This window comes from Phocoena phocoena, chromosome 2, assembly GCF_963924675.1.
Source record: "Phocoena phocoena chromosome 2, mPhoPho1.1, whole genome shotgun sequence".
Taxonomy (NCBI): Eukaryota; Metazoa; Chordata; class Mammalia; order Artiodactyla; family Phocoenidae; genus Phocoena; species Phocoena phocoena.
Window position 1 is genome coordinate 76,080,948 of NC_089220.1, and position 23,390 is coordinate 76,104,337.

The window sequence follows — 23,390 nt, forward strand, 5'->3', positions numbered from 1 at the left end:
TAAACGGAGACAATGAACCATGAGCTTTCAGATTCCTTACAGACTTCATGATCTTTGACAAATGACATTAAAAAATAGTGAGTACACTAGCAGGCCTGTGGTCAGAGGATCTAAACCTTACTAAACAGAAGTGGTTCACTTCTTGGGCTTGTGTGAATCAGTGCCTTTTCCCCAGTGTTCTAGTCTATGACTATATTTGCAGTAAGAAATAGGTACAAGATTTTTTGTACCTATTTAAATAAATAAAATTTTAGTTCCTGTTTACTAGCTTACAAAAACAGGGTCTCTAAAAAGTGAAAACACAATCCTTTAAAAAAATTGTATTATTTTCAAACCAAAGATATATGTAAATCCATATGTCTTTAAGGAAGGATTAAAATCTTCCTCCCCAGCACCTCTTTTCCCTGCTTGCTCCTAACCCTGGACCTTTGTTTGAGAGAGAGGTATTAATTCCAATACACAAACAAGGGTCTGGGGCTCTGTTCAGAAAGGACAAAACCGCGTGGTAAACCTCTTCTCACCTTCTCCGCAGATTTTACCACTATATTAAGGGAAGAGAGTGCACCATAACCTCCCTGCCCATCAGATAACCTCTATATGCGCCTCTTAATTCTCAGGTGGGTCTCCCGTGTGCCCAGGTATCTAGAGTTCTTGTATTATGCATCCTTTCTGGGCACCAGAGGCGCAGACGTCGATGTCTCAGCAGAGTATCAAGATAAGGGACTAGAAGACAGTCTAGTAGTGGCTCTGCTCCAAGTGGAGCCTTTCTGAGAGGTTGACGGGACACGGAAAAATTTCAGTTTTGTAGAATGTCTTGGATTTTTGCCTGGGTCAAAATTCTATTTCATTTGACAGGTGCCAGGCGTACTGAATACATCTATAACATGGAAGATAGAGAAGAGTACCTCGGGCGAAGGCTCCATAGCTCAGGGGTTAGAGCACTGGTCTTGTAAACCAGGGGTCGCGAGTTCAAATCTCGCTGGGGCCTTCGGGATCATTTTTCCCTCCGAGGCCTCAAAGCGGCAGGGGCCGAAAGACGGTGCCAATGCGGCGGTGCTCGGCAGATACCACCTCTCCTCGGCAGCGCCTGAGAGGATGTTCAGGCAAAATGGACGCATAATAATTCCCCTGCTGCTTTACCGGTCTGGATCCACCATAGCTGCTGATAAATGCCTCTCGGCGGCGTGAGGCTTGTGCAAGCTGGCTTAACAAACACGCATTCCTGCCAGTAGAAGGCTCTCGGATTCACATTTCTTCGAAAAACGCCTAGTGACGTGAGTGAGCCTTGGGGCCGAATTAAAAGGTGGGACAAGCGTGGTTCGTTGGTCTAGGGGTATGATTCTCGCTTAGGGTGCGAGAGGTCCCGGGTTCAAATCCCGGACGAGCCCTGTTTTCCTGCTTCTAATAAATAACGTATTTCATTTCTAATAAACAACTTATTTAATATACGTCTGTTACAGCATTTTGTTTACTCTGCTTTGAAAAGTTGAGCAAAGGCCCCCGAGGATGTGAAATAGCAAAGTTAGGGACAGCTCCAAGTTATCTATTGAATTCTGTCTGACGAAGCGGTTCCCCACTCTCCCCGGCGGGTAGGCGGACGTGGCAGTTCCGAGAGCGGGTAAGTCTCTTGACCTCTCAGTGCATCGGCTGTGAAATGGAAATGGTAACACGTTCCCTTTCCCTGCCTATCTCCAGGGACCCCGTTCAGTAAAATAAAATAGTGTTTGGGAGACTGCTTGGCAACGTCAAATAGTGCTAAATACGGGGGTCTGTTCCCCATCCCCCCCCGCCCCTCCTCCCCAAGGGAACTGGGATCTCAAACATACTAACATAATCACCATTTTATGAGTGTGATAATTATCGTTTAAAGGAGTTTTTATGTATTATCATATAGTGTCGTGTCTTTTCTTTCTCCTCCCCCCCACCTCCGCCTCTTTTAAAAAAAAAACACTCCTGTGGAGTAGGGAACGAATTCTGTTAACTCTAGCAGAGCAGCAGAGAAAGGAGGGAATGTAAATCCCCAAAGGCAAATTTTAAAGGCTAAATTTTTAAAAAATGTTTTGTGGACCCTTATCAACTTTCTTTATTAAGTGAATAACTATTACAGAAAAGAATAACTCCTTTAGAAGTGAACTATATCCCCTTCCTGCAGCCAGTTCACCGACATCCACACTCATATTCTCTGTCTTCCCTCCTGTTTCAAGGCTCATCTTTCTCATCTCCTATTTAAGGCAACTCCTTCACTTTCTCATCAGATGAATCCCCTTTGCCCTCCCTTACTCAAGGGCTTGATTTCTGCAATCAACATTCCCTGCTACAGCCCCTAACACACAACAACTATTTCTCCCAGTGTGCAAGATCATTCCCATCAGCATACAAACATAGCATCTCCAAGTCCTTCAAGATCATAATCAGACTTTTATCTCCACCACTCCACGGAGATCACTCTTGTCAAGGTCACTAATGACTTTGTTTCCAAATCTAAAGGTTAGTTCTCACTCTTCATCATACTCGACTTCCCAGCAGCATAGGGATACTATACTCCTCATTTCAGGAGGCTACTTTTTAGTCTCTTTTGCTGGCCCCTGCTTTCCTGAACTGTCAATTTACAGATGTCTTCTTGTCTTCCTTTTTGGATCAGTCTACATATACTCATCCAATCATTTGGCTTTAAATACCGTCTCTATACTGATGATCCTTAAATTTGTATCATAAGACTTGACCTAGGTTTGTACATATAGTCACCTGCTTGCCCCACATGAATGAGTTATAGGTATCTGAAATTTACCATGTCTCAAACGCTACTCCTGATCTCCTGCCACTCCTCTTCCAACTGCCCTTCCACCACCATCCATGTCTCAGAAAATAGATCCATCATTCATCCAGTTCCCCTATACATTACATCCAATCTACCAACAAAGCCTATTGGGTGTACCTTCATCCATTTCCCAACACATTCACTGCTAGTACCCTAGTCCTAGTCTCCTTCATCTTTTGACTGTACTCACACAATAGCCTTCTAACTCGTCTTCCTACTTCCTCTCTACTCCCTACTCTAGAGAGCAGCCAGAATTATCCTATTAAAATACAAGCCAAAAAAAAAATCTCTTCAGTTCAAAAACATCCAGTAACTTCTCACACATAGAATATAATCCACAATCTTGCCGTTGCATGTTCTGGCCCTGACTATCCCTCTGAGCCCAGCTCCAATCCCCTCCTCCTCCTTCTCACTCGTTCTTCTGGCTACACTGGTCTTCTTACTATTCCTCAAATACATGGACCTTGTTCCTATTATGGACCTTTCACTTGCTGTTTCCTCTTTCTGGAATATTAGTCCTTCAGATATTCCTTCTGTGCTCAAACGCCACCTCTTTCGAGACATCTTCCTTGACCACTCTTTCCAAAATAGCCCCCAATTGTCACTAGCCCCTGTACAAATCTATTTTTCTTCACAGCATTTATCACTACTTGACACATTTATATTCATTTAATTATTTCTTCTTTTCTTCTCTTTCCTCCCCTCTCAGGATGTAAGCTCAACAAGAGAAAAGATTTTGTTATGCTCGCTGCAGTACCCTCAGCACTTAGCCCTGTGTACACGTATAGTAGGTGATTAATAATGAATGAATGAATGAATATTACCATATTCCTGGGTGCACCTGCTGGCTTCCAGAAGCCACAATTAAACAGCATTTGTTTTTGGCTTTTGTAGACTCAGATTGGAATCTTCCCAAAGGACAGGAGCCATGGTTTTGGTTTACAATACAAATGGAGAGCCTAAATCAGTCTTCGTCTCTCCACTTTGGCCCAAGTACCCAATTCAGGCTTCTCCTCAATAAAAAACGACTAAACTGCATATCTGTGGGTAGCAGAATGACACATATCTATATTGATAATTACAGGACTTTCCCATTTCTACATTTTTACTGTAGCTTTCTGTGGAGAATTTGATCTTTTATTATCTAATCTTTAGTGGAATTTCAACCCAGATGGGAGAAAAGGAAGAGATAGCCCTGTGGGCTGAATTGTGGCAAAAGGTGTGTTTAAGCAATGAAAACACTTAACATTTTTTGATTGCCAAACTGTTCTAAGCACCTTACATGTGCAAACTAAGTTTTATAACATTTCCATGAGGAATCTCCACGTTACACATGAAGAAACTGAGGCACGCAGAAGATAAGCAATTTGCCTAAGGCCACACAGCTAGTAGTGTGAGGATAGGACTCTGGTGGTCTAACAGCAGCAGCGGAGCCCGGCGTTTCCACACCCACACCACATCACTACACTGCCTTCCTTTACACTGCCTTTGTTTTGTGCGTGATGATGTCTTACAATGTTCCGAGACCGTTTTCAAATAGTATGGCTTACTTTTCCAATGTGCTTTGTGAGCTTCCCTTGCGGGCAGGCATCGTGTTTTATTCATTTTTTCTGTACCCCCCCAACAGTAGAGCAGTGCCAATAACAATAAAAGTGCTCATAATATGCCCTTTGGCTGAGTGAAGAAAGGCAAAGCAAAGCTTACAGGTTTATATTAAAGTCCTAGCACCTTACCAATGGGAAACCATGGATTCAAAGGCATTATCATGACCTTACGATGGTGTTAATATCTATCATTAAAGAACTTTGACTTATGAAAGACTCAGAAACATGAGAAGTCGCAAAACTGCAAACCCAGATTCTCTATCAAGTATAGACAAGCGGTTGGACAAGAGAGGAAAGTAAATAAACTCTGTCTTTAAGTGGCAGGACCAGCGCATATCATGGCTGTGACACCCAAGAGTGTTACAAAAACCACTTGGCAGCGGTGGGATTCGAACCCACGCCCCCGGAGAGACTGGAGCCTTAATCCAGCGCCTTAGACCGCTCGGCCACGCTACCCCACATTAAACATCTGTGAAGCATTTCCTGTACCTTCCACTCTCCTCCCCTTCACGCCACATGGTTCATATATTTATCTTTTTAGGAGGCTCTTCGTATCTCTTTTTTCCCCCTTTCTTCCCGATTTGTTGTGCTTTCTTTCTTCTTTGTAGCCACAGTGCTTGAGATTGATGGAAAGAGTCATATTACACAAGCGCAGGGAGTCTCGAGTGACCCAACAACCTTTATTAGCTCTAACGGGTACGGAGAGCCTACCTAGGCTGGTCACCCGGGAGAGTCGGGGTCCTCTCGGGCCTCGGGCGGGCTCTCCACGGAGGGCGCCACACGGCGAGAGCTTTCGCTACTTGAGATGCTGAGTCTGGGGTCCTGCGGAGAGAAGGCGCCTGGATCTTCCCGGAGGAAACGCGGAAGCTCAACCAGGCGGTGAGTTCCATAGCATGTAAGGCAGGGCCAGAGACGTCCCAGCCTGGCCGAGCCCAGGAACAGGTCAGTAATGTGCCGAAGCCAGAAGTCTCCGGAATTGGGCCCAGCTCTCCGGCCGACAGCGGGCAGAGAGGTCGGTACCGGTCAGGGAGACGCCCTGTTGGGAACGCGGGTCCTCTCCCCTCCCCAGTGCCACGGGATCACCCCTCAGCCTGTGACTGTCCCTGATGAGATTGCCTGCCATCATTCCCGCAGCATCTTTGGCCCACTCGGAAGCGAAAATATGCAGCGCAATTAATGTTGATCCTGAATCTTTTTTCCTAAAAAAGATGTGTGGCACTGCATTCGGAAATTTGGACGAGAGCGTGCAGTGATTTGTTCCTCCACTAGGTGTCATCCATGCCCACAATTAGTAAAAGAAGAGTTTACAACCATGGACGTGGCGAAAAGTTTCCATACTAAAGTTTAGATATGAAAACACGGCTTGCGTGGCTCGTTGGTCTAGGGGTATGATTCTCGCTTAGGGTGCGAGAGGTCCCGGGTTCAAATCCCGGACGAGCCCTACTTTTCCTAGCCAGCGGTCTTGGTCTTGGTCTTGGTCTTTACCTTACCTCCCATAAAGCCTCTGATTTATTGATGTTAAACACCATCACATTAAGCAAGCACCCTATGTAGCTACTATTACAGTATGAACACCAGTTTATAATCCACTATTGCAGATTTATATGTATCTTTAGACCAATGCTCCTTGTATTATTAATTCACGAGGATAAATGACATGTTATTAGGTATATTTCATACAGTATTTCTTCTACGAAATCATTATTTCTAAAATCAACCATCATTTCTCTTTTGTAGTTTTTTTTGTTATTAGCCAGGAATTGTTCCTTCAGGACTTAGGGAGGTGTATTTTATATTAACAGCTTCGCATAACCCTCAATTTTCCTCCACTGTAAGCCTGGGGGCCCACTGGGTGCTGGGACCTCCGCAGGTCAGCAAGTGCGACGACGTGTCTCGTCAAAGAAAGCCTGGACTCCCTCCCTCAGTCAAGCCTAACATTCCAGGGCCCTTGGGTGTGTGCGTCGGGGTACGGGAGTCGCTGGTAACGCAGCACCCAGGGAGTGAACTTCTCAACAGGGACGCTCAAGCCTGCCTGCAGATGAGGCTTAACCTGTAAAACGATTTAACCATTCACTGCGGTGTCCAACACCGAACCAATTACATTGGAGTCTTTGAGGATGGGGTCCCCACATGGTTATGCCCTTCACCCCTACTCGCTCCCTACCTGCTGGGTATGCAGTGTTCACATCCTCTTATTTCAGTCTGATGTGCCCTGACTCACCTGATGAACAAGACCCAGAAACCACAGGTATTTTTCACCTCACTCTTAATTATTCTCCTGAGTATTTAACTTCTAGTACCTCTTCAGACATATGGAAAAACTGTGAAACAAATAATCTTGGAATCATCTTTTAGTGCTTCCTCTTATAACCTTCGGTCAGTCCTGTAACAGATGATGTTGGCTGTACTTTTAGAATATTTCCAGAGTCCAAACACCTCTCACCACCTCCTCCACCACCTTTGTAATCCAAAGCACAATGACCTCTCCCCTGCACTAGTGCAGTAGCCCCTTAGCAAGCCTCCCTGGTTGGCCCTGGTGTCTATTCTCAACATAGCATAGATGTAACCAAGTAGGACCCTATGGGACCTTCCCGGGACAGGCCTTCCCCCATATCCTCTGCTTTACCTCCTCTCTGAAATACCTAGATAACAGTATTTGATGCACATTTCCAGAGTTGTTTTACAGATGTGAAACCGCCCCCCCCAAAATGGAAGATGTTAACTACTTGATGACCATGAGCACACAGCCCCAGGCCTCCTGGAGCCTAAGGACTGATAATGTTAACCCCTGTGACACCGCTCTGTTTCCTCACCATCAGCCAATCAGAGAACTGTGCATGAGCTGATCACGTACCCTGCGACCACCCTCCCTCACCTGGCTTTCAAAAATCCTTTGCCGAAACCCTTCAGAGAGCCGGATTTTTTAGAGCAAGAGCCAGCCGGCTCCTTGCGTGGCCCTGCAATAAACCTTTCTCTTGCTCCAAACTCCGACATTTCAGTATGTCTGGCCTCACTGTGCATTGGGGACATGAACTTGTGCTAACACTGGGCACATGAACTTGTCCTATTAAAGCCTAGGACAGAGCTGACCATTGCTCTGCTTAAAATCCTTTGATGCATCTCCATTTCATTTCATATAATATTAAAACTCCTTGCCATGGCTTTAAAAATCTCTACATGACTTCGCCATTTCTTGGACTCCCCTCACTTTTTTGACCTCATCTCCTACCGTCTCTCCCTTTGTCAGCTAACTACATTAGCCTCTAGTACTCCTCAGAGATTCCCACCTCAGTAACTTTGCACGTGCTCTTCTCTCTGCTTTGAATCTTATCTGCTTCGTATCTGCATGGCTCTGACCACTGCGCATGAAATAGCACCCCTTTGCTCTCTACTCCCCCTTCTCTACTTTAATTTTCTTCTTTGCGCGTACCACCACCTGACTTCTGCTGCTGCTCCCGCTTTGTTGAATTCTCCCTCCCCAACCACGAGAATGGAAGCTCCACAAGAACAGGACATCGTTGTTGTTGTTGTTGTTTTTACTGCCAAAGCCTCCTGTTCAGAGGCTGGAACAGTTCTTAACACCTAATAAATACTCAATAAATATTTGTTTAATGAATTGTGTGAATTGTTTTATTTTACTTATTTATTTATTTATTGCCACAGAGCAGAGTCCTAACCACTGGAAGTCAGGGAATTCTCTGTGTGAACTGTTTTAAATCAAAAAGGAATCCCGGATCCTGGACACAGAGGGGAATAAGGAGCATGGAGGTATTGGGGACTTGAATAGAGGGCTCTTGCAGTATGGGTTATCCACTGTGTGTGCCACCCTCTGGGAAAGGCTGAGGGAGGGCCATGCCTGAAATATATTCTCTAGCAGCTCTCCTTCTCGGCCACAGTATGGACCTGTGAATGCTTTACAGAAGGGTTGAAAAGTTCTCCCAACTGGACATAAAGAAAGGCACAAAGTAGGCTCTCGCAGCTGTAAGTCGCGCATCAGCACCATTGACTTCTGTTGCAAACTTTCTCCAGGCAGAGATGCTGAAGTACAGGGCTGCTTCAGGCTTCCATGGCTTTGGGCAAATTCTGAACCAGACAGTGTTTTGAGGTCACTCTGTAGGGTTGCATTTAGCCATTCTGTAAAAGTATGTAAAACCAGTGACTTAACAAGATGAGGAACAAAAGTCCATAAAAGGGAGACTGCAGAGGAGAGGAAAAAGGTTAGGGAAGGAGGTGTATAACCCAGCAGGACTTCATCAACTTCACTTGACCAGGTTTTGTGATGAGGGGTCACTCTGAGTATGAGTCCTAAGGAGACATTGCTCACATGTGGAGAGAATGCCGGCAGGAGTATATGAAACAGGGGGTGAAAAGCTGTTGATGGTCACAAAGTACATGTGAATAGGCAGTGTCTCTGCTGCTCTCAGGAGCTATGACCGCAAGTTGAAATCTGCCCCCTTGTGGACAAACCAAATATTACCACGGGTCTTCCCTTTAAGGTCTTGCAGATTAAAAATTAATTCCTAGGGACCTCATTACTTTTTGCTGATCCTTCCATGTGTATTACAGGCAGGTGGAACTTATAGGGGAGAGAGCTGTGTTATTGTCCAGGGAGATGGTGTTCATGGGATTAAGCTGAACTACTTATTAAAGTAGATGGCATCCCATGGCTATAGAGGGAAAGCAGAAAACAGAGCTAGCAACCACTAGCAAAACTCTTGAGCTGCTTTCAACAGCTAAAGGTGAGAGTTAAGAGTGACAATCACAGATTTAAAGTCTTCAGGTAGAAGTGAATCAACATTTTTCTTTCCTTTTATTGATCTTTCTGATCTTATGTCCATATGGTGCTACAGGGTCCCACCAAAAGTATCAAAAAGGATTGTTAAGTTTTGCAAAGGATAGCTTTTTGATACTATTGTTAAAGAACAAAATCTAGTTCTTTTAGGACATTTACTCATGGATTCTTCCATTCAATCAGTATTTAAAGAGTATTTTTTTTTTTTTTTTGCTGTACGCGGGCCTCTCACTGTTGTGGCCTCTCCCGTTGCAGAGCACAGGCTCCAGACGCGCGGCAGGTAGACTCTCAACCACTGCGCCACCAGGGAAGCCCTAAAGAGTATTTTTTGAGCAAACATTTGTTGAACATTTGTTGTATTCCAGGCACTATGCTTGGAGCAGAGATTACTTCAGGGAACCAGACAGATGTGGTTTCTGCCCTCATGAAACAATCAAATAGTTTTTCAAAAACCAAGAAATACAGTTAATTTATTATGCTAGTGATCAGGGCCACAAAGGAAAAGTACAGAGTGTGACGCAAGCAAAACAGAGGCTGTTCACTTCCCCTGGGGTTTCTGGGAAGGCTTGTCTAAGGAAAGGAGGCACACACAGGATTTAAGCAGGTAGAATGGGGAGGGGTGAATGGAGTAAGGAACATAATGAGGAAACTAGGTGTTAAAACCTTGAGTTGGGAGGAAGCCTGATGAGTTCAGGGGACTGAAAAGGGGAGTGTAAGGAGATAGACAGAGAGAGGAAGGGTGGTTTGGGTGAGGCTTCCTTGCAAGGCCTGGTAGGCAGCAGTAGGGACTGTGGTCATTATTTTAAGACTTATGGGAAAAAAAAAAGACTTATGAAAAGCTATTGACACCGTTTAGGTGGGTGTGTGGGTGGAGAGCACAGGCACAGAACTAGATTTGTGTTTTACAAAGATTAGTGTGATATAGTAGGGTTTGCACAAAAAGCCATGGGGACCCCCGTTTCAGCTTTCTAATAAGCAAGCACAGAGCCCTGCATCAGGGAAGGTTACGACCGAATGTGTGTTATCCACTCTAAAATTGTTCTCTGTTTTTATCTTGTGCATTCCACCAACTCTGCCAGCTCCCAGAGCCACTTCAAAGGAAGTCAGTGAGGCCCGTGGAATGCAGGTCAGGGTCACAGAGCTAGTTAGTGGCAAAGTCGGTATGAAGATAGGAACCTCGCTTTCATGACTCCCAGACCACTGCTCATTTTGTTCTAGCTGGAGACTTTTGAAAAGGAAGGGTGTTTTTTTGTTGGTGGTGGGTTTTATTTTTGGTTTTGATTGTTTGCTTTTTTTTTTTTTTTTTTTTTTTTTGCGGTACGCGGGCCTCTAACTGCTGTGGCCTCTCCCTCTGCGGAGCACAGGCTCCGGACGCGCAGGCTCAGCGGCCATGGCTCACGGGCCCAGCCGCTCCGCAGCACGTGGGATCTTCCCGGACCGGGGCACAAACCCGTGTCCCCTGCATCGGCAGGCGGGCTCTCAACCACTGCGCCACCAGGGAAGCCCTGTTTACTTATTTTTTATTGCATCTGGGTTCTTTAGGTTCTTTAGGGCCTTGGTGATTATTAGCCATCATTCATTCATCTGCTTTCAAGGAATCTTATCTGATTTTCAGGGAAGCTGGAACTGGCCCCCAAGAGGAGAGCAGAGCTGGGAATGGCAGGACAGCTGTGAATGTGCTTGGAGGTGCTGTAGGGGAAAGCTGGGTTAATGCTCCTTCCTCGATGAGAATTCAGAGGAAACTGTTGAGGGCTCAGCCTGGGGACACACATAAGAAGCCAGGTATGCTATGATCAAAGCATTCTCAGAAGTGGGAAACTGAAGGGCCTACCAAGCAGCTGTTTGATATGGTTAGGGCAACCTGACCTCCCCTGGCCTATCACCTGGTGGCTGTCATTTGTGGAATACAAGTAAAATCACACACACACACACAGAAAAGGCTTGGTTTGCCCCCAAGGGAATACAGGACCTCCCTCCTCCTGTGTGAATAGCCTGGGGCTGTACCTGCAAGGCTGAGGTTGATGACAGCCTCTGATTCAGACATGTCCTGCCCAAATCAGGAGCAGCTCGTTCTTGGATATATGCAAGCTCCAGTCTGTCTACCTCACCTGGACAGAGACAGGGAGGTAGTGGGAGGGCAGCTGGAAGAGCGCCCAGAGCGCCTTGTGAAGGTATTGCATGACTCTTGCTATTAACAGCTTGTCTAGCAAACAGCTCTGCAGGTGCCAAGGGTAGCCAATCAACTCCCCCAGAACAGGGGTGCTTCATGCCTTTTTTTTTTTTTTTTTTGCAATAGTTAGTGTTTTTGATTTAGGGAGGGAGGTGGGGGGAAATAGAAGTGGTAACCAGAGAATCGTCATCTTAAGAGGATAGTCACTGAGGTCATTTAAATGTAGTTCAAAGCCTTCGTTTGTGACAGCAGAAAGGTAGATAGTCAAATTCTTCCTTCATTCTTTTCTACCACCTTCATTTTAGAGATAAAGAAACTGGGACTCTGAGAAGTGACATGGCTTTCCCAAGATCACACAGCTAGTTAGTGGCAAAAGAAAAGGATCTAAAATCCTTTACCCTTTTTTGATCTCCCGTGAGTACCAGGCAGTGTGCTAGTGCAAGCAAGTACATCGTTCTGGCTCTCCAGTGACACACTGGCACAGGGGACAGGAGGCCAAATACACCCTTTGCCATTACCACACAGTAATCACTAATGCTAAGTTGTGTACAGGAAGCTTGAAGGAAGGCTTCATATGGAGACTCAAGGAGAAGATGGAGGTTGTTAATTCAAAGAAGGATTCCTGGAGGAACGGATAAAGTCCCATGCCCTTTGCACAGCAGTCAGAGATATTTCTTGATACATGGGCTTACATCGAATGCCTGAGAGTTTGTGGGAACCAGCATGAATTTCCTCATGGGCAAGCTCCACTTCCAAGGTTAGAAAGAAGCTTGAGCTATCTATCTTCTGACTGTTGTCCACACCATTATATAATGGTGTAGATGAAGAATGGTAGTAGATGAAGATAGTTTGGGGGGCTTCTTATTGAAACTGAACAGGGAGGAAGGAGAGCAGATCTCAACCCAGAGGTACTTCCAAACTTCTGTCTTAAGAGTGGTGCTGGGGGTTTCCCTGGTGGTGCAGTGGTTGAGAGCCCGCCTGCCGCTGCAGGGGCCACAGGTTCGGGCCCTGGTCTGGGAAGATCCCACATGTCGTGGAGCGGCTGGGCCCGTGTGCCATGGCTGCTGAGCCTGCGCGTCCGGAGCCTGTGCTCCGCAACGTGAGAGGCCACAACAGTGAGAGGCCCACATACCGCCAAAAAATAATAATAATAATAAATTCCAGTAAGATTTGAAATCTGAAGATTCTTTTCATCTATAACAGTTTCTCCCTCTTTGTTTCCGTGCCACTTACCAATTGAAAAACTTGTTGGGTATCTTGCAGAATGTCTCACCATCTGGATTTGTTTTATTGCTTCCTTGAGGTATTATTTAACATGTGCCTCATTTTCCTTTATTTCCTATACACTGGAAGTTAAATCTAGGGCTTAATTAATTTAGATTCAATTGTTTGGCAAGGATACTTCTTGAACAATGCTGTGTACTTCCTATGGCATCATATTAAAAGGCACATAATAACTAGCTTTTCACTTCTCTGAATACCCAGGTGGTGGCATCCAGCTCTTCCATTGCAAAGTTTCCCATAAGCCTCTCTCCTAATGGTTTTACGACCTACCAAATAATTTTTGCCTGACTTAATAATTTCATAAATGATTATATAATGGCGACTTTTAAAATTTTTATCATTCTATTCATATCTATTAGTTATTATTCTTCTGTAAAGAAGAACTTTCCCTTACCACATGAAAGCTCTTTGGTTACCCTGAAATATAGTTCCTATGGGCTAGGCAGAATATCTGTGCAATTCTTATATTTTAATTATCAACTTTCATATTCAGGGATTGATTTAGAGTCAGTTGGGGGATAGGGATCTTTGTCTTTTTTTTTTTTTTTTTTTTTTTTTTGAGGTACGCGGGCCTCTCACTGTTGTGGCCTCTCCCATTGCGGAGCACAGGCTCCGGACGCGCAGGCTCAGCGGCCATGGCTCACGGGCCCAGCCGCTCCATGGCATGTAGGATCTTCCCGGACCGGGGCACGAATCCGTGTCCCCTGCATCGGCAGGCGGATGCTCAACCACTGCGCCACCAGGGAAGCCCGGGATCTTTGTCTTTTCACTGATGTGTCCCAGTGTCTAGAATAGTGTCTGGCATAAGTAGGTGTTCAATAAATATGCGTTGAATGGAATAGCATGTGAATGATAAAAGTTCCTTACAGTAGTGACAAAAATCCCATATAGTCAGTACTGAGGAAACCAAGTCTTAGTACAACCATGAATCAAGATCCTGAATCTGAACCCTGTACTCGAGGAGTTTTTATAAGGGAAACTAACTAGAATGTTTGTCCCCCAGTTAGTGATGTTGCCTCATACAGGTTCCATAGTAGGAAGGAGCAAGGACAGTATCCTTCCAGATCCCCCTGGGTCCCTGGGAGGAAAGGGAAACTGTAATAATGACCAAGTTGACCTTCTCCCCAGATTAGTAGGGCAAAAGACCTAGAAGTAGTTTTAATTTGATATAGAAGCAATAAGGTGATGCCAATTTTCTCGCCCGAGTTTGTAGAATAAGATCTATACCTGCTGGGTAGCAAAATATTTGTTACTTACAATACTTCACTCAGTTTTTAAGTGAATCGATGCTCAGGAAGGGTCTTTCTTTGGTCACAGGGCGATTGATTGGAAGGTAGGGGGCACAGAGGGGCAGGTGGAATCCAGGAGACACAGAGGAGCTGGCACCATGGAGAATGGAGGCTCTCAGGGCAGAGATGGAGAAAGATGGGGGAGTTAAAAAGGAACTTGGGGGGTTTTACCGCAGATGGAGATTTTAAAAACTAGTTTTGTCTTGTTTGCGAGACAACCTGTACTCTATAACCAAGAAAACTTCAGTGGTATCTATTATTTGCTAAAACTCGGTGGAATTGGATTTGCTTGGGGAGATTTGTCACAGTGCTGAGCCCTCTAGTCTGTTTGTCTATGGCTGCTTTACAGATCACCCCCAAATGGTGGCCGAAAACGATAACAACACTCATTTGCTCCTGAATCTGGAGGTTGAGCTCAACTGGGCAGTTCTTGCTCGAGGCCTCGCATGTGGTTTTATTCACAGGGAGCTGAAACAGGTGGAGCATTCTGGGCATCTCTGTCTCTCTGTGGCCTCTCCCTATGTGGCCTCGACACAGTCAGACTTCTTTCTACGCGACCCCCAGAGGCAACGTCCTAGGAGAACCACAGCCCAGTGGAAGCTGTGTGACCACGGCTCAGAGGTCATGCCGTGCTGTGTAAGTGGGAGCAGACAGAGGCGCACCCAGGTTCTCAGGAAAGGACAGAGACTCCACCTCTTGCTAAGGGAGTGGTAAGGCTCTGGAAGAGACTGTGGGATAGAAAATATTTTGTGGCCATTTTGGGGAAACTACAATCTGCTGTGTGACTTTAAGGTGAGCATGGCATGGGGCAATCGTAGAAGTCTTGCAAGGGTAGCCAACCACCTCTGTAGGACAGAATAACCTCCACAGTTTTCTGAAGGCACTGAAGCAGCCGGAGCTCTTTGAGAATTTCTCTCCCTTCATGTGTTCTCTCCACTGGTGGCCTCAACACGGTTGAACATCACACGTGGCAGCTGAAGGCATCCAGAGTGAGTGTTCACTTCCTTTGCGGTCCCTTTAAGCCGTTGCCTAGTCTCAGACAATACTGGAGCTGGGTGGGTTTCTAGCAGTCCTGGAGGAGAGCTTATTAATTTGACAAAATGAGTGGTGAGGGGAATTACTCATGTTGTTTTACATCCTGGCACGAATATTTGTCTCCAGCCGCTACCTGCCTCCTGCAGTCTCCTGAGGGTGACTTGAGGCTTAGCAAAGGGAGGGTGGTGGGAACTTTAGGTCAAATGCAGTCATCTGATAATAGGCCCAGTTTCTTCCTCCCCTTCTCCACCTCTTCCTCCTCTTTCCCCTCCATCCCCTTCTTTCCTTCTTTCCCTCTTTTCTTCTTTCCTCCCTTCCCTCTTCAGGTGCGCAGAATTGAGCTGATCATATCCTGTTTATGGCCCATGCTAGGCCTCTCTTTTGTTTTATTCCATTTTATTATTTTCCCTTTTTATTCCTTATCCCTGCTTCTATTTCTCTCATCCTCATGGGCATCTGTCTTAGAGTATTTAATTCACGTTCTTCCATCCTACTTAAATATTGTATGTCCTTGGAAAATTTTTTGTATTATTTTGAAGCATGCGTGTTTTCAATTTAAATCAACTGGAAATGATTTTCATTGTTTCTTTTTTTCACACCACACCAAATAGCCTGTTGCTATTTGTAAAGCTAGTGCATTATTTGAAGCTGTTTTATACTATTTTATTTTATGTATGTAACACATGTTTACCTGTCCATCCCCTTCATGAGGGACATTTCAGTTACCTTTAGCTCTTTTCTGCCACCAGTTATGCCATGATGAACATCCCTGCACGTACTCCATCTGGAAGAACTATGTTGAAGTCTATGCCCGGGACAGGCTTACAAAGTCTCAGATTATACCCATTTATAATTTTGCCAAATACTTCCAGATTAGTTTCCAATATGACTACACCAATTCTCCTGCCCAGTAGCATATTTTCCAGCACTTAATATTAGATTTTCTAATTGTTGATAATCCAATGGTTATAAATCGATATCTTTTGGTTATGTTAATTTCCATTTATCTGATTACTAACGAAGTTAAGCATTGTTCATCTTCCTCTTCTGAAATTGACTTTTTATAACTTTTGACAATCTTTTCTCCTCTGGAGTTTTTGTGTCATTTTATTGTTGATATGGAGGAATTCCTTATCTCCAGATGTTAATCCTTAGTTGGTTTTAGGCATTACAAATGTTTTCTCCGGCTGCCAGCACTATTAAACATTTGAAACCAGTCTCAACTCTATTTCAGGAGGGTAAAACTCTGAAATGTAGAGGTAGGTCGAGTTGCCTCAGTTGAGGATAAATTTTGTAACAAGGGTTGATTCCTTGCCTGTAAACTTAGTATAACATCTGTAATTTGGTTGCTTGGAAGTCCTGGAAGGAAATATTGAACATGTTACAATATGTAGAAAGAGTTCTTTTTATACAATGGAAATGTTTTTGCAAGATGGTGTGCAAATCAAAATCTGTTAATTGAAAATTTTGTCAACAGTTAATAACTATGTACTTACACCGTTGTGGCATTTTTGCAACACATATCCATAACAGAGCAGTTTGAATTGTGAAAGGACAACCAGAATGAAAGTTTTTGGAAAGTAAATAATAACCTCCTGCTTGTTCACTTTCATGGTCTTGAATTATGCTTTTGTTTTTGTTGCATACAAAGAGACACATTCTTTGAAGTCTTTTCTAGGATTCTCTGTCTTTCCCAGACAAGTTTTAACCCCCAAATAGCTTTCTAGTTGACAATTAGAAAGACACAGATACATACAAAGGAGGCTATGTAGCTGTCTTTCCAAAAAAGAAATCATTTCAGAGCAAGAAATAGTACAATTAAGTCCATTTTTTCCATGCCTATATCAAAGACTGGGAGATGTTGGCAACAAAAAGGATTCTATTGTTTCAATACCTTGAGCCACTCACTATCTTTTACCAAGCCCTCATCTACTAATTTTCCATGTAGGTCTCCCAAGTATATTGTTATTCAGTGGTTCTCAAATCTTGATGCAAATTAGAATCACTGGGAAAGCTTTTAATAATCTCAACTCCAGGTCTTACCCAACACTAATTAAAGCAGAATGCCTCAAGGTGGCATTAAAAAATGCCTTGGAGATTCCAATGTTCAGCAGAGTTTGGAAATCATTACCATACTTGCCAGGATTCCGGGGCTTTATCAAGACTAATGTTAATGTCAGGGAATTGTTTCTGCCCTGTCCTGGACACCACGTGGGAATGAAACTTGCTGAAACTGGAGTTCAAGGGTTAAGCATTGAGAAAGTGAGATTTTTATTACTCTTGCCATCTCACATCTCTACCTGAAACTTTCTGCAACTCATTTCTTCATTAATGAAATGGAGATAACAGCTACTTCACAGGTTTGTAGTAAGGACTGATGAAAATTTGGAAAATAAACAGTACTGCATCTGGCACACTTCAGGACTATAATACATGTTTTGAAATGTCAACGCTTGTTTAGTGAGGACACATTCAGGACCTGCCTTACCCAACTGTCCCTCTGAAAGTAACTTCTCTTCCCACTGGCAGCCAAGCACACTCCCCTCCTACAGGCTCCTCCCTTTCTGCTTTTTCCCCCTTGGCCTCCCCACACACAGATGGCACCCTACCAGTTATTGTCTGGGAACAGTGAGACACAAAGGACTTTCTTGGATCCATGATCACAAGGATATGTTACCTGTGAGAGTTACAGCAAAAAGGAAAGGTGAGAGGATCTAACACAGAACCAAGTAGGATTGACAGAGGGAGAGATTAGGAAGGAATTGGGAAGAACGGATTAATAGAAATCGCTAAAAGCATATTGACTTTGGTGGGATCAAGGTTAAAACAATTATGGGAAAGAAAGTCATTCAGCAATAGGAATAAAACAATCAGACAAGCGTACTTTTAATACCTTCTGTATGTTCTGCTCTGTGTTAAACATTCTGATGGATTCAGGAGAAATAGGAGATGAGATACTGACTGTCAAGGAGCTGTGGAGGCCAACAAACACAATACAACAGGAAAAATTAGAGAACAGTTCAGTACCAAACTCCGAGAGCTGAAATGGTCAGAAACAGCTTTCTTGGGGAGCTGGACCTCCAGCTGGACCTTGCAGGGTTAGCAGGATTTTCACTAACAGAGAGAAGGAAATAAAATATCAAAGGCTAGGGGAGCAAAGTCAGGGGATGGTGCTGGAGGAATATGATTACCCTCTGATATTTTCTGTCTCCTCTTACTCTATAGGAGTTAGAGCAAAAGATGTGAAGGACCTCATACCCCTGGTAATACTAATGGTGATACTTTTCCTGCTGCTTCTATTCTGGGAAAATGAGCTGGATGAGGAAGTAATGGCGGCAACCTTAGACCAGTTGCATGTGGACTACCCTCAGAGTGACGTTCCTGTAAGGTACTGCAACCACACGATCATACAAAGACTCATCAAGGAAGCCAACAACACCTGCAAAAAGGAGCATGTCTTAGTCCATAAGAGGCCTCGAAATATCAACAGTGTTTGCAATTCTCTCAGGAAGGTGGCTTGCCAAAACCATTCCACCCTTCCCTGCTTCCAGAGTGAGACCAAGTTCAAAATGACAGTCTGCAAGCTCATTGAAGGCACCAGATATCCTGCCTGCTACCACATTTCCCCCACAGAGGGGTTTATTGTCGTCACTTGTGATGACATGGGGCCAGTTAATATCCAGAGATACGATGAATAACCTGAGACCAGCATCTGAGCTGGCCGCCCTCTCGTCTCCTCTCGCAGAGGCACTGATGCTGGTTCTCCCTGAGGCACACCTGAATTGTGGACATGGGGTCATGCCTTGAGTGAAATGCATTTATCCTTTCAGTATTGGTGAGCTGGGATCTTTTTATTCTGCTTTAATAAAAAAAAAATCTACCGAATTAAACCATAAACTCTGCATGTGTTTTAATTCCCTGTCCTTTTTCATTTGATGAGAGCCAAGAGTGAATCCTACACAGGACTGGGATTAAGTAAGGTGAGGGACTCACTTCACATGCAAAATTGAAGGAGCACCAAAACCCCCTGAGCAATATAGAGAAATAAATTTTTAAAAATCAAAATTAATGCAAAAATCCCTGATGAACAAAATATCTGAATTTTAAATCAAGACCCATTCTGACAGGGTTGGATTTAGGATGAGGTGGGGTACACAAGTTGTACCAATGCAGGGTCAGACCCTGTTATTTAAAAAAAAAAATTATTTTTTGCGGTTAAAATTTTGATAATTGTTCATCAGGGATTATTTTGCATTAAATTTATTTATTTATTTATTATTTGGAAGTATAGTTGATTTACAATGTTGTGTTAATTTCTGCTGTACAGCAAAGTGATTCAATTATACATATACTTTTTTTATATTCTTTTCCGTTGTGGTTTATCACAGGCTATTGAATATAGTTCCCTGTGCTATACAATAGGGCCTTGTTGTTTATCCATTCTATATATAATAGTTTGCATCTGCTAACCCCAAACTTCCAGTCATCCCTCCCTCATTTCCTTCTCCCTTGGCAACCACAAGTCTGTTCTCTATGTCTGTGAGTCTGTTTCTGTTTCGTAGATAGGTTCATTTGTGTCATATACGTTCAATTTATTTTTAAATATTGCAATAAAATATTATTTATCTTGATTATTGGGCCCTTAACATTTTGTACGTGCAGCGAGTACCTCATTCATCTCACACTAATCCCAGACTTTATCCTAGGTGTAGAGGCGGTTGGGGTCACCTCTTAAGGTCCTCTTTAAGGACGATGTGTATAACTTAAGCTGTACCTGCTCCTATTCAGCAGATGCCTCTGTGCCTTGCTGAAAGGGAAAAGGAGATCAGAAGATGCCTGACTGGTCAGAAACCATTTCCCTTAAAGACTAGAAAGAAATGGATAAGGATTTCCGAGGGAGGGATCAAGACCCTCGGGGTTCAATCTATTTCCTCTTTATATCCTCAGAAGGAACAGAGAGGACTTTGACTCACACTAATCATTCCTTTCCCCTATTAGTTCTTACAGCTGGACTGTTTTTTTAGTTCCTCCTCATTCAGCTATGGGCAGAGGATCTTTAGAGTGAGAGGGCAAAGGAAGAGAAGGAAGTGAAAGAGAGGTTCCTAAGTCTGGGGATTTGATTAAGTTCTGTTCCTATCAGTTTCCTCATCTGTAAAGTGAGGAGCTTGAACTAGATAATCTTTGAGATTCTTTCCTTGTCTATTACTCCACAATTCTATTTCTTAGGGAGTCTAGAAACTGGCCTCGTTGGAGTTGCCGGGGGTGGGGAGATTAGTACTGGGGAGTAGTAAAAAAAAAAAAGGGGGGGGAGTGATTGGCAAGTAAGGGCCAGATTATGAGATCACTAATTCTGAGCTATGACATTTTAATCCTGTAACTGATATCCAGAAACTCATACAGTGAGCTGGAGCAGACACGGGCAATGCACAAGATTTAGAGGGCCCTTTCTGTTCTTATATTTTCAGTTGAGAGACTTCAACTTTTGCATTATTTATTTGTACTTAATTTAAGGTCAGATCAACCTATGCTAGTTGTTAACTCTGTCATTGGTAAACATCAAGTTCTAACAGATTGATTAGATTTATGGAGGGAAAAGCGTGGCCATCATGTGTTAAGGACACTTTGCAACATTGTAAGTAAAGGCTTACCTCTCTGGGTGGCCCTTTTGCAGCTGAGTTCTATTACTCATTTCTCTGTGGAAATCCCATTGTCATTGTTGTCTTCGTGAAAGTGTGAATGTCACCAAGGAAGAGAGCCCCCAGCATCTGAATAGATGCTGAGCAGAAAACAGCTGGTCCCTATCATATGACGCATTGGGTCCTGGTAGCAGCATCATTTCCTGGGCAAAAGTAGCTGAAATGTGTTCATTAGGCCCGTGTTTCTATGTTCTGAATTCTGATTCCATTTCCTATCCCTCTCCCTAGGCTTAATGGTCCTTTCTTTCCTTCTCAGTGCTTTTTCTTCCCTTCTTCCCCTAACCTCCCTTTCTAATTAAAAAAAAAAATCTTGCAGATAAATGCATTCCTATTAAAGTGTAAGTAACTGAGGATATCAGATGGAATCTATCCTCAGAGTATTTTCATTCAATAAAGATAAAATCGCAATTCAAATAAATTGTGACAATTTAGGGCTTCCCTGGTGGCGCAGTGGTTGAGAGTCCGCCGGCCGATGCAGGGGACATGGGTTCGTGCCCCAGTCCGGGAAGATCCGACATGCTGCGGAGCGGCTGGGCCCGTGAGCCATGGCCACTGACAGGCCTGCGTGTCCGGAGCCTGTGCTCCGCAATGGGAAAGGCCACAGCAGTGAGAGGCCTGCGTACCGCAAAACAAAACAATGTGATATAATTTTTTTTTAACCTGCCCAATCTGCAGAAATAAGATTTTTTAAAATAACATAGTGCTGGCATAGGGGCAGGAAAGGGGACATTCTCATGCACTCTTCCTGGGAAGACAAATTGGGGTGTTTGCTGTCTTTCTGGAGAACTATTTGAACTCAGCCCCATTCTAGCTTTCGGACCCTCTGCATGTTTGGTTTCTTTACTCCACTGCTGACACTCCTCCCTCCTCTTATACATCCTTTAGGTAAGAGACTCAGCTCAGTCCATTCTGGCTCTGATGACTTTGAGTTCGGGTCCTCGTGGGAGGGCTTGAGGAGGCCCTGGGGCTTGTCTCGTGTAATGTCAGAGAGCAGGGCCAGGTGAGCTGGCAGAGCCCTGGGCATGTGACAGCTGCAGCGTGTGCGCTCCTTGTCTCTCCAGCTCAGGCTGTTCCAAGAATCCCATGTCCTCCATGAGATCTCTGTCCTGTCACTTTCAATATCCCTTCTGAGAGCTCTCCTGGGCACGAGAGGCAGGGCCTATTAGAGGAGGAATTGGGGAAGCAAAGTTGGGAGGACAGGCTCTTGAAATATGCCTCCATGAACAGTGATGACTCTTACTTCTCCCTTGGTGACACCTTTCACCTTCTATCCCTTCCTCATCCAACTTTCATGCTCTCTTCTCTTGACCAGATTGTGCCGTCAACTTACATCTCTCTTTTGCACCCTACATGTTTCTGCTTCCTATTTTCCTTCCAGGGTTTGCACCACTTAACTTTATGTGTTCTTCCCTGTGTGTCTTGTATTCAAAATCACTGTTCAGATATGGTGACAAGTTGGACAGGTTTCTAGAGCCAGGCCACCCATAAGACTTTCACTCAAAGGCCAATATTCAATCTGGCCTGGTTTCAGCCCCAGTGGAGCAACCTATTCATCCAAGGCTCATGGAACGCATAGCCCTGAGTTGCCCAGGTGGAAAAAGACAAGAGCAGCACGAATTGCTGAACTCGCCCTGGGTACACATCCAGCCCTTTTAGAGGAGTGCCTCTGAGCTGCTCCCTAGTCAGCTCTAGAAATTCCCTCTTGCCTTCCTTTAGAAAATTCTGGAATTGCTCAGCTATCTTTACAAAAATCATACTCACTGTAAACATTTTTACGGGCTGCTTCCTTTTAGGCCTATTTAACAGGCACTATGATCATGGCTATGAACATCACTAAATGCGTGGCAAATTATACTGATGTAAATTTGTTTTCATCACAGTTCAAAAATCTGTTCATCATATTTTTTTATTTTGTAGTTTTATTCCTCATGTCAGACAGTCACCTGTCCATAAATTATAAAAGTGAAGGCAGGGCTTCCCTGATGGCGCAGTGGTTGAGAGTCCGCCTGCCGATGCAGGGGACGCGGGTTCGTGCCCCGGTCTGGGAAGATCCCACATGCCGCGGAGCGGCAGGGCCCGTGAGCCATGGCCGCTGAGCCTGCGCGTCCGGAGCCTGTCCTCCGCAACGGGAGAGGCCACAACAGTGAGAGGCCCGCGTAACGCATAAAAAAAAAAAAAAAGTGAAGGCATGTTCATGTAGGCCTAGAGTGGTTGAATAGGCATTTGGACCTAGTGGGGAGAAATGTAATGATATTACGGGAGATGACCTACTATGGGAGCAGAATAATAGTAGAGTGGTTAATGAGTAGAAGATATTTACAGGCAAGCAATTGAGAAACTTCTGTATGTAAGGCATTGTACCAGCTACTATGGGAAAAAGGCATAAATGAAAGAAATGTGCACCTGTATACAAGGTACTAGATACAGGATAATAATATCATATCTTAAGAGATGAACATATCTCTGTTGTCTGAAGTGATCAGAGCAGGCATGTGTAAAAGAAGAACTAAAATCTTGAACTTGATAGATAATCCATTAAAATAGCTAAAATTTGAATAGAAGAAAAAAAAAAGTACTAGGAGTTGGAAGAAACATATGAAAAGAGTGGGTGGAAACATAATTGTAGACAGATGAGTACTAGATCCTTTGAGTATTAGAATAAATAATTTTTATGATTCTTTTTCCCCACAGGATTGTGGTAG

General features: G+C 44.0%; 1 protein-coding gene and 4 non-coding genes across 5 annotated transcripts; 4 read left to right on the top strand and 1 right to left on the bottom strand.

Moving 5' to 3' along the window:
• The first annotated feature begins 915 nt into the window (after positions 1–915).
• On the top strand, positions 916–988 carry TRNAT-UGU (transfer RNA threonine (anticodon UGU)). The gene has a single exon. It is a non-coding gene; the product is annotated as a tRNA-Thr (tRNA).
• A 328-nt stretch (positions 989–1,316) lies between these two features.
• TRNAP-AGG (transfer RNA proline (anticodon AGG)) lies at positions 1,317–1,388 on the top strand. The gene has a single exon. It is a non-coding gene; the product is annotated as a tRNA-Pro (tRNA).
• A 3,408-nt stretch (positions 1,389–4,796) lies between these two features.
• Positions 4,797–4,878, bottom strand: TRNAL-AAG (transfer RNA leucine (anticodon AAG)). The gene has a single exon. It is a non-coding gene; the product is annotated as a tRNA-Leu (tRNA).
• A 913-nt stretch (positions 4,879–5,791) lies between these two features.
• On the top strand, positions 5,792–5,863 carry TRNAP-AGG (transfer RNA proline (anticodon AGG)). Its single transcript has one exon. It is a non-coding gene; the product is annotated as a tRNA-Pro (tRNA).
• A 12,296-nt stretch (positions 5,864–18,159) lies between these two features.
• On the top strand, positions 18,160–18,690 carry RNASE12 (ribonuclease A family member 12 (inactive)). The gene has a single exon (XM_065871699.1). The coding sequence runs from the start codon at positions 18,160–18,162 to the stop codon at positions 18,688–18,690; it is 531 nt and encodes a 176-aa protein (XP_065727771.1).
• The last annotated feature ends 4,700 nt before the right edge of the window (positions 18,691–23,390 follow it).

What these genes read in the sequence shown, in the direction of transcription:
- RNASE12 (XM_065871699.1), top strand. Translation starts at nt 18,160, where the DNA reads ATGGTGCTGGAGGAATATGATTACCCTCTGATATTTTCTGTCTCCTCT.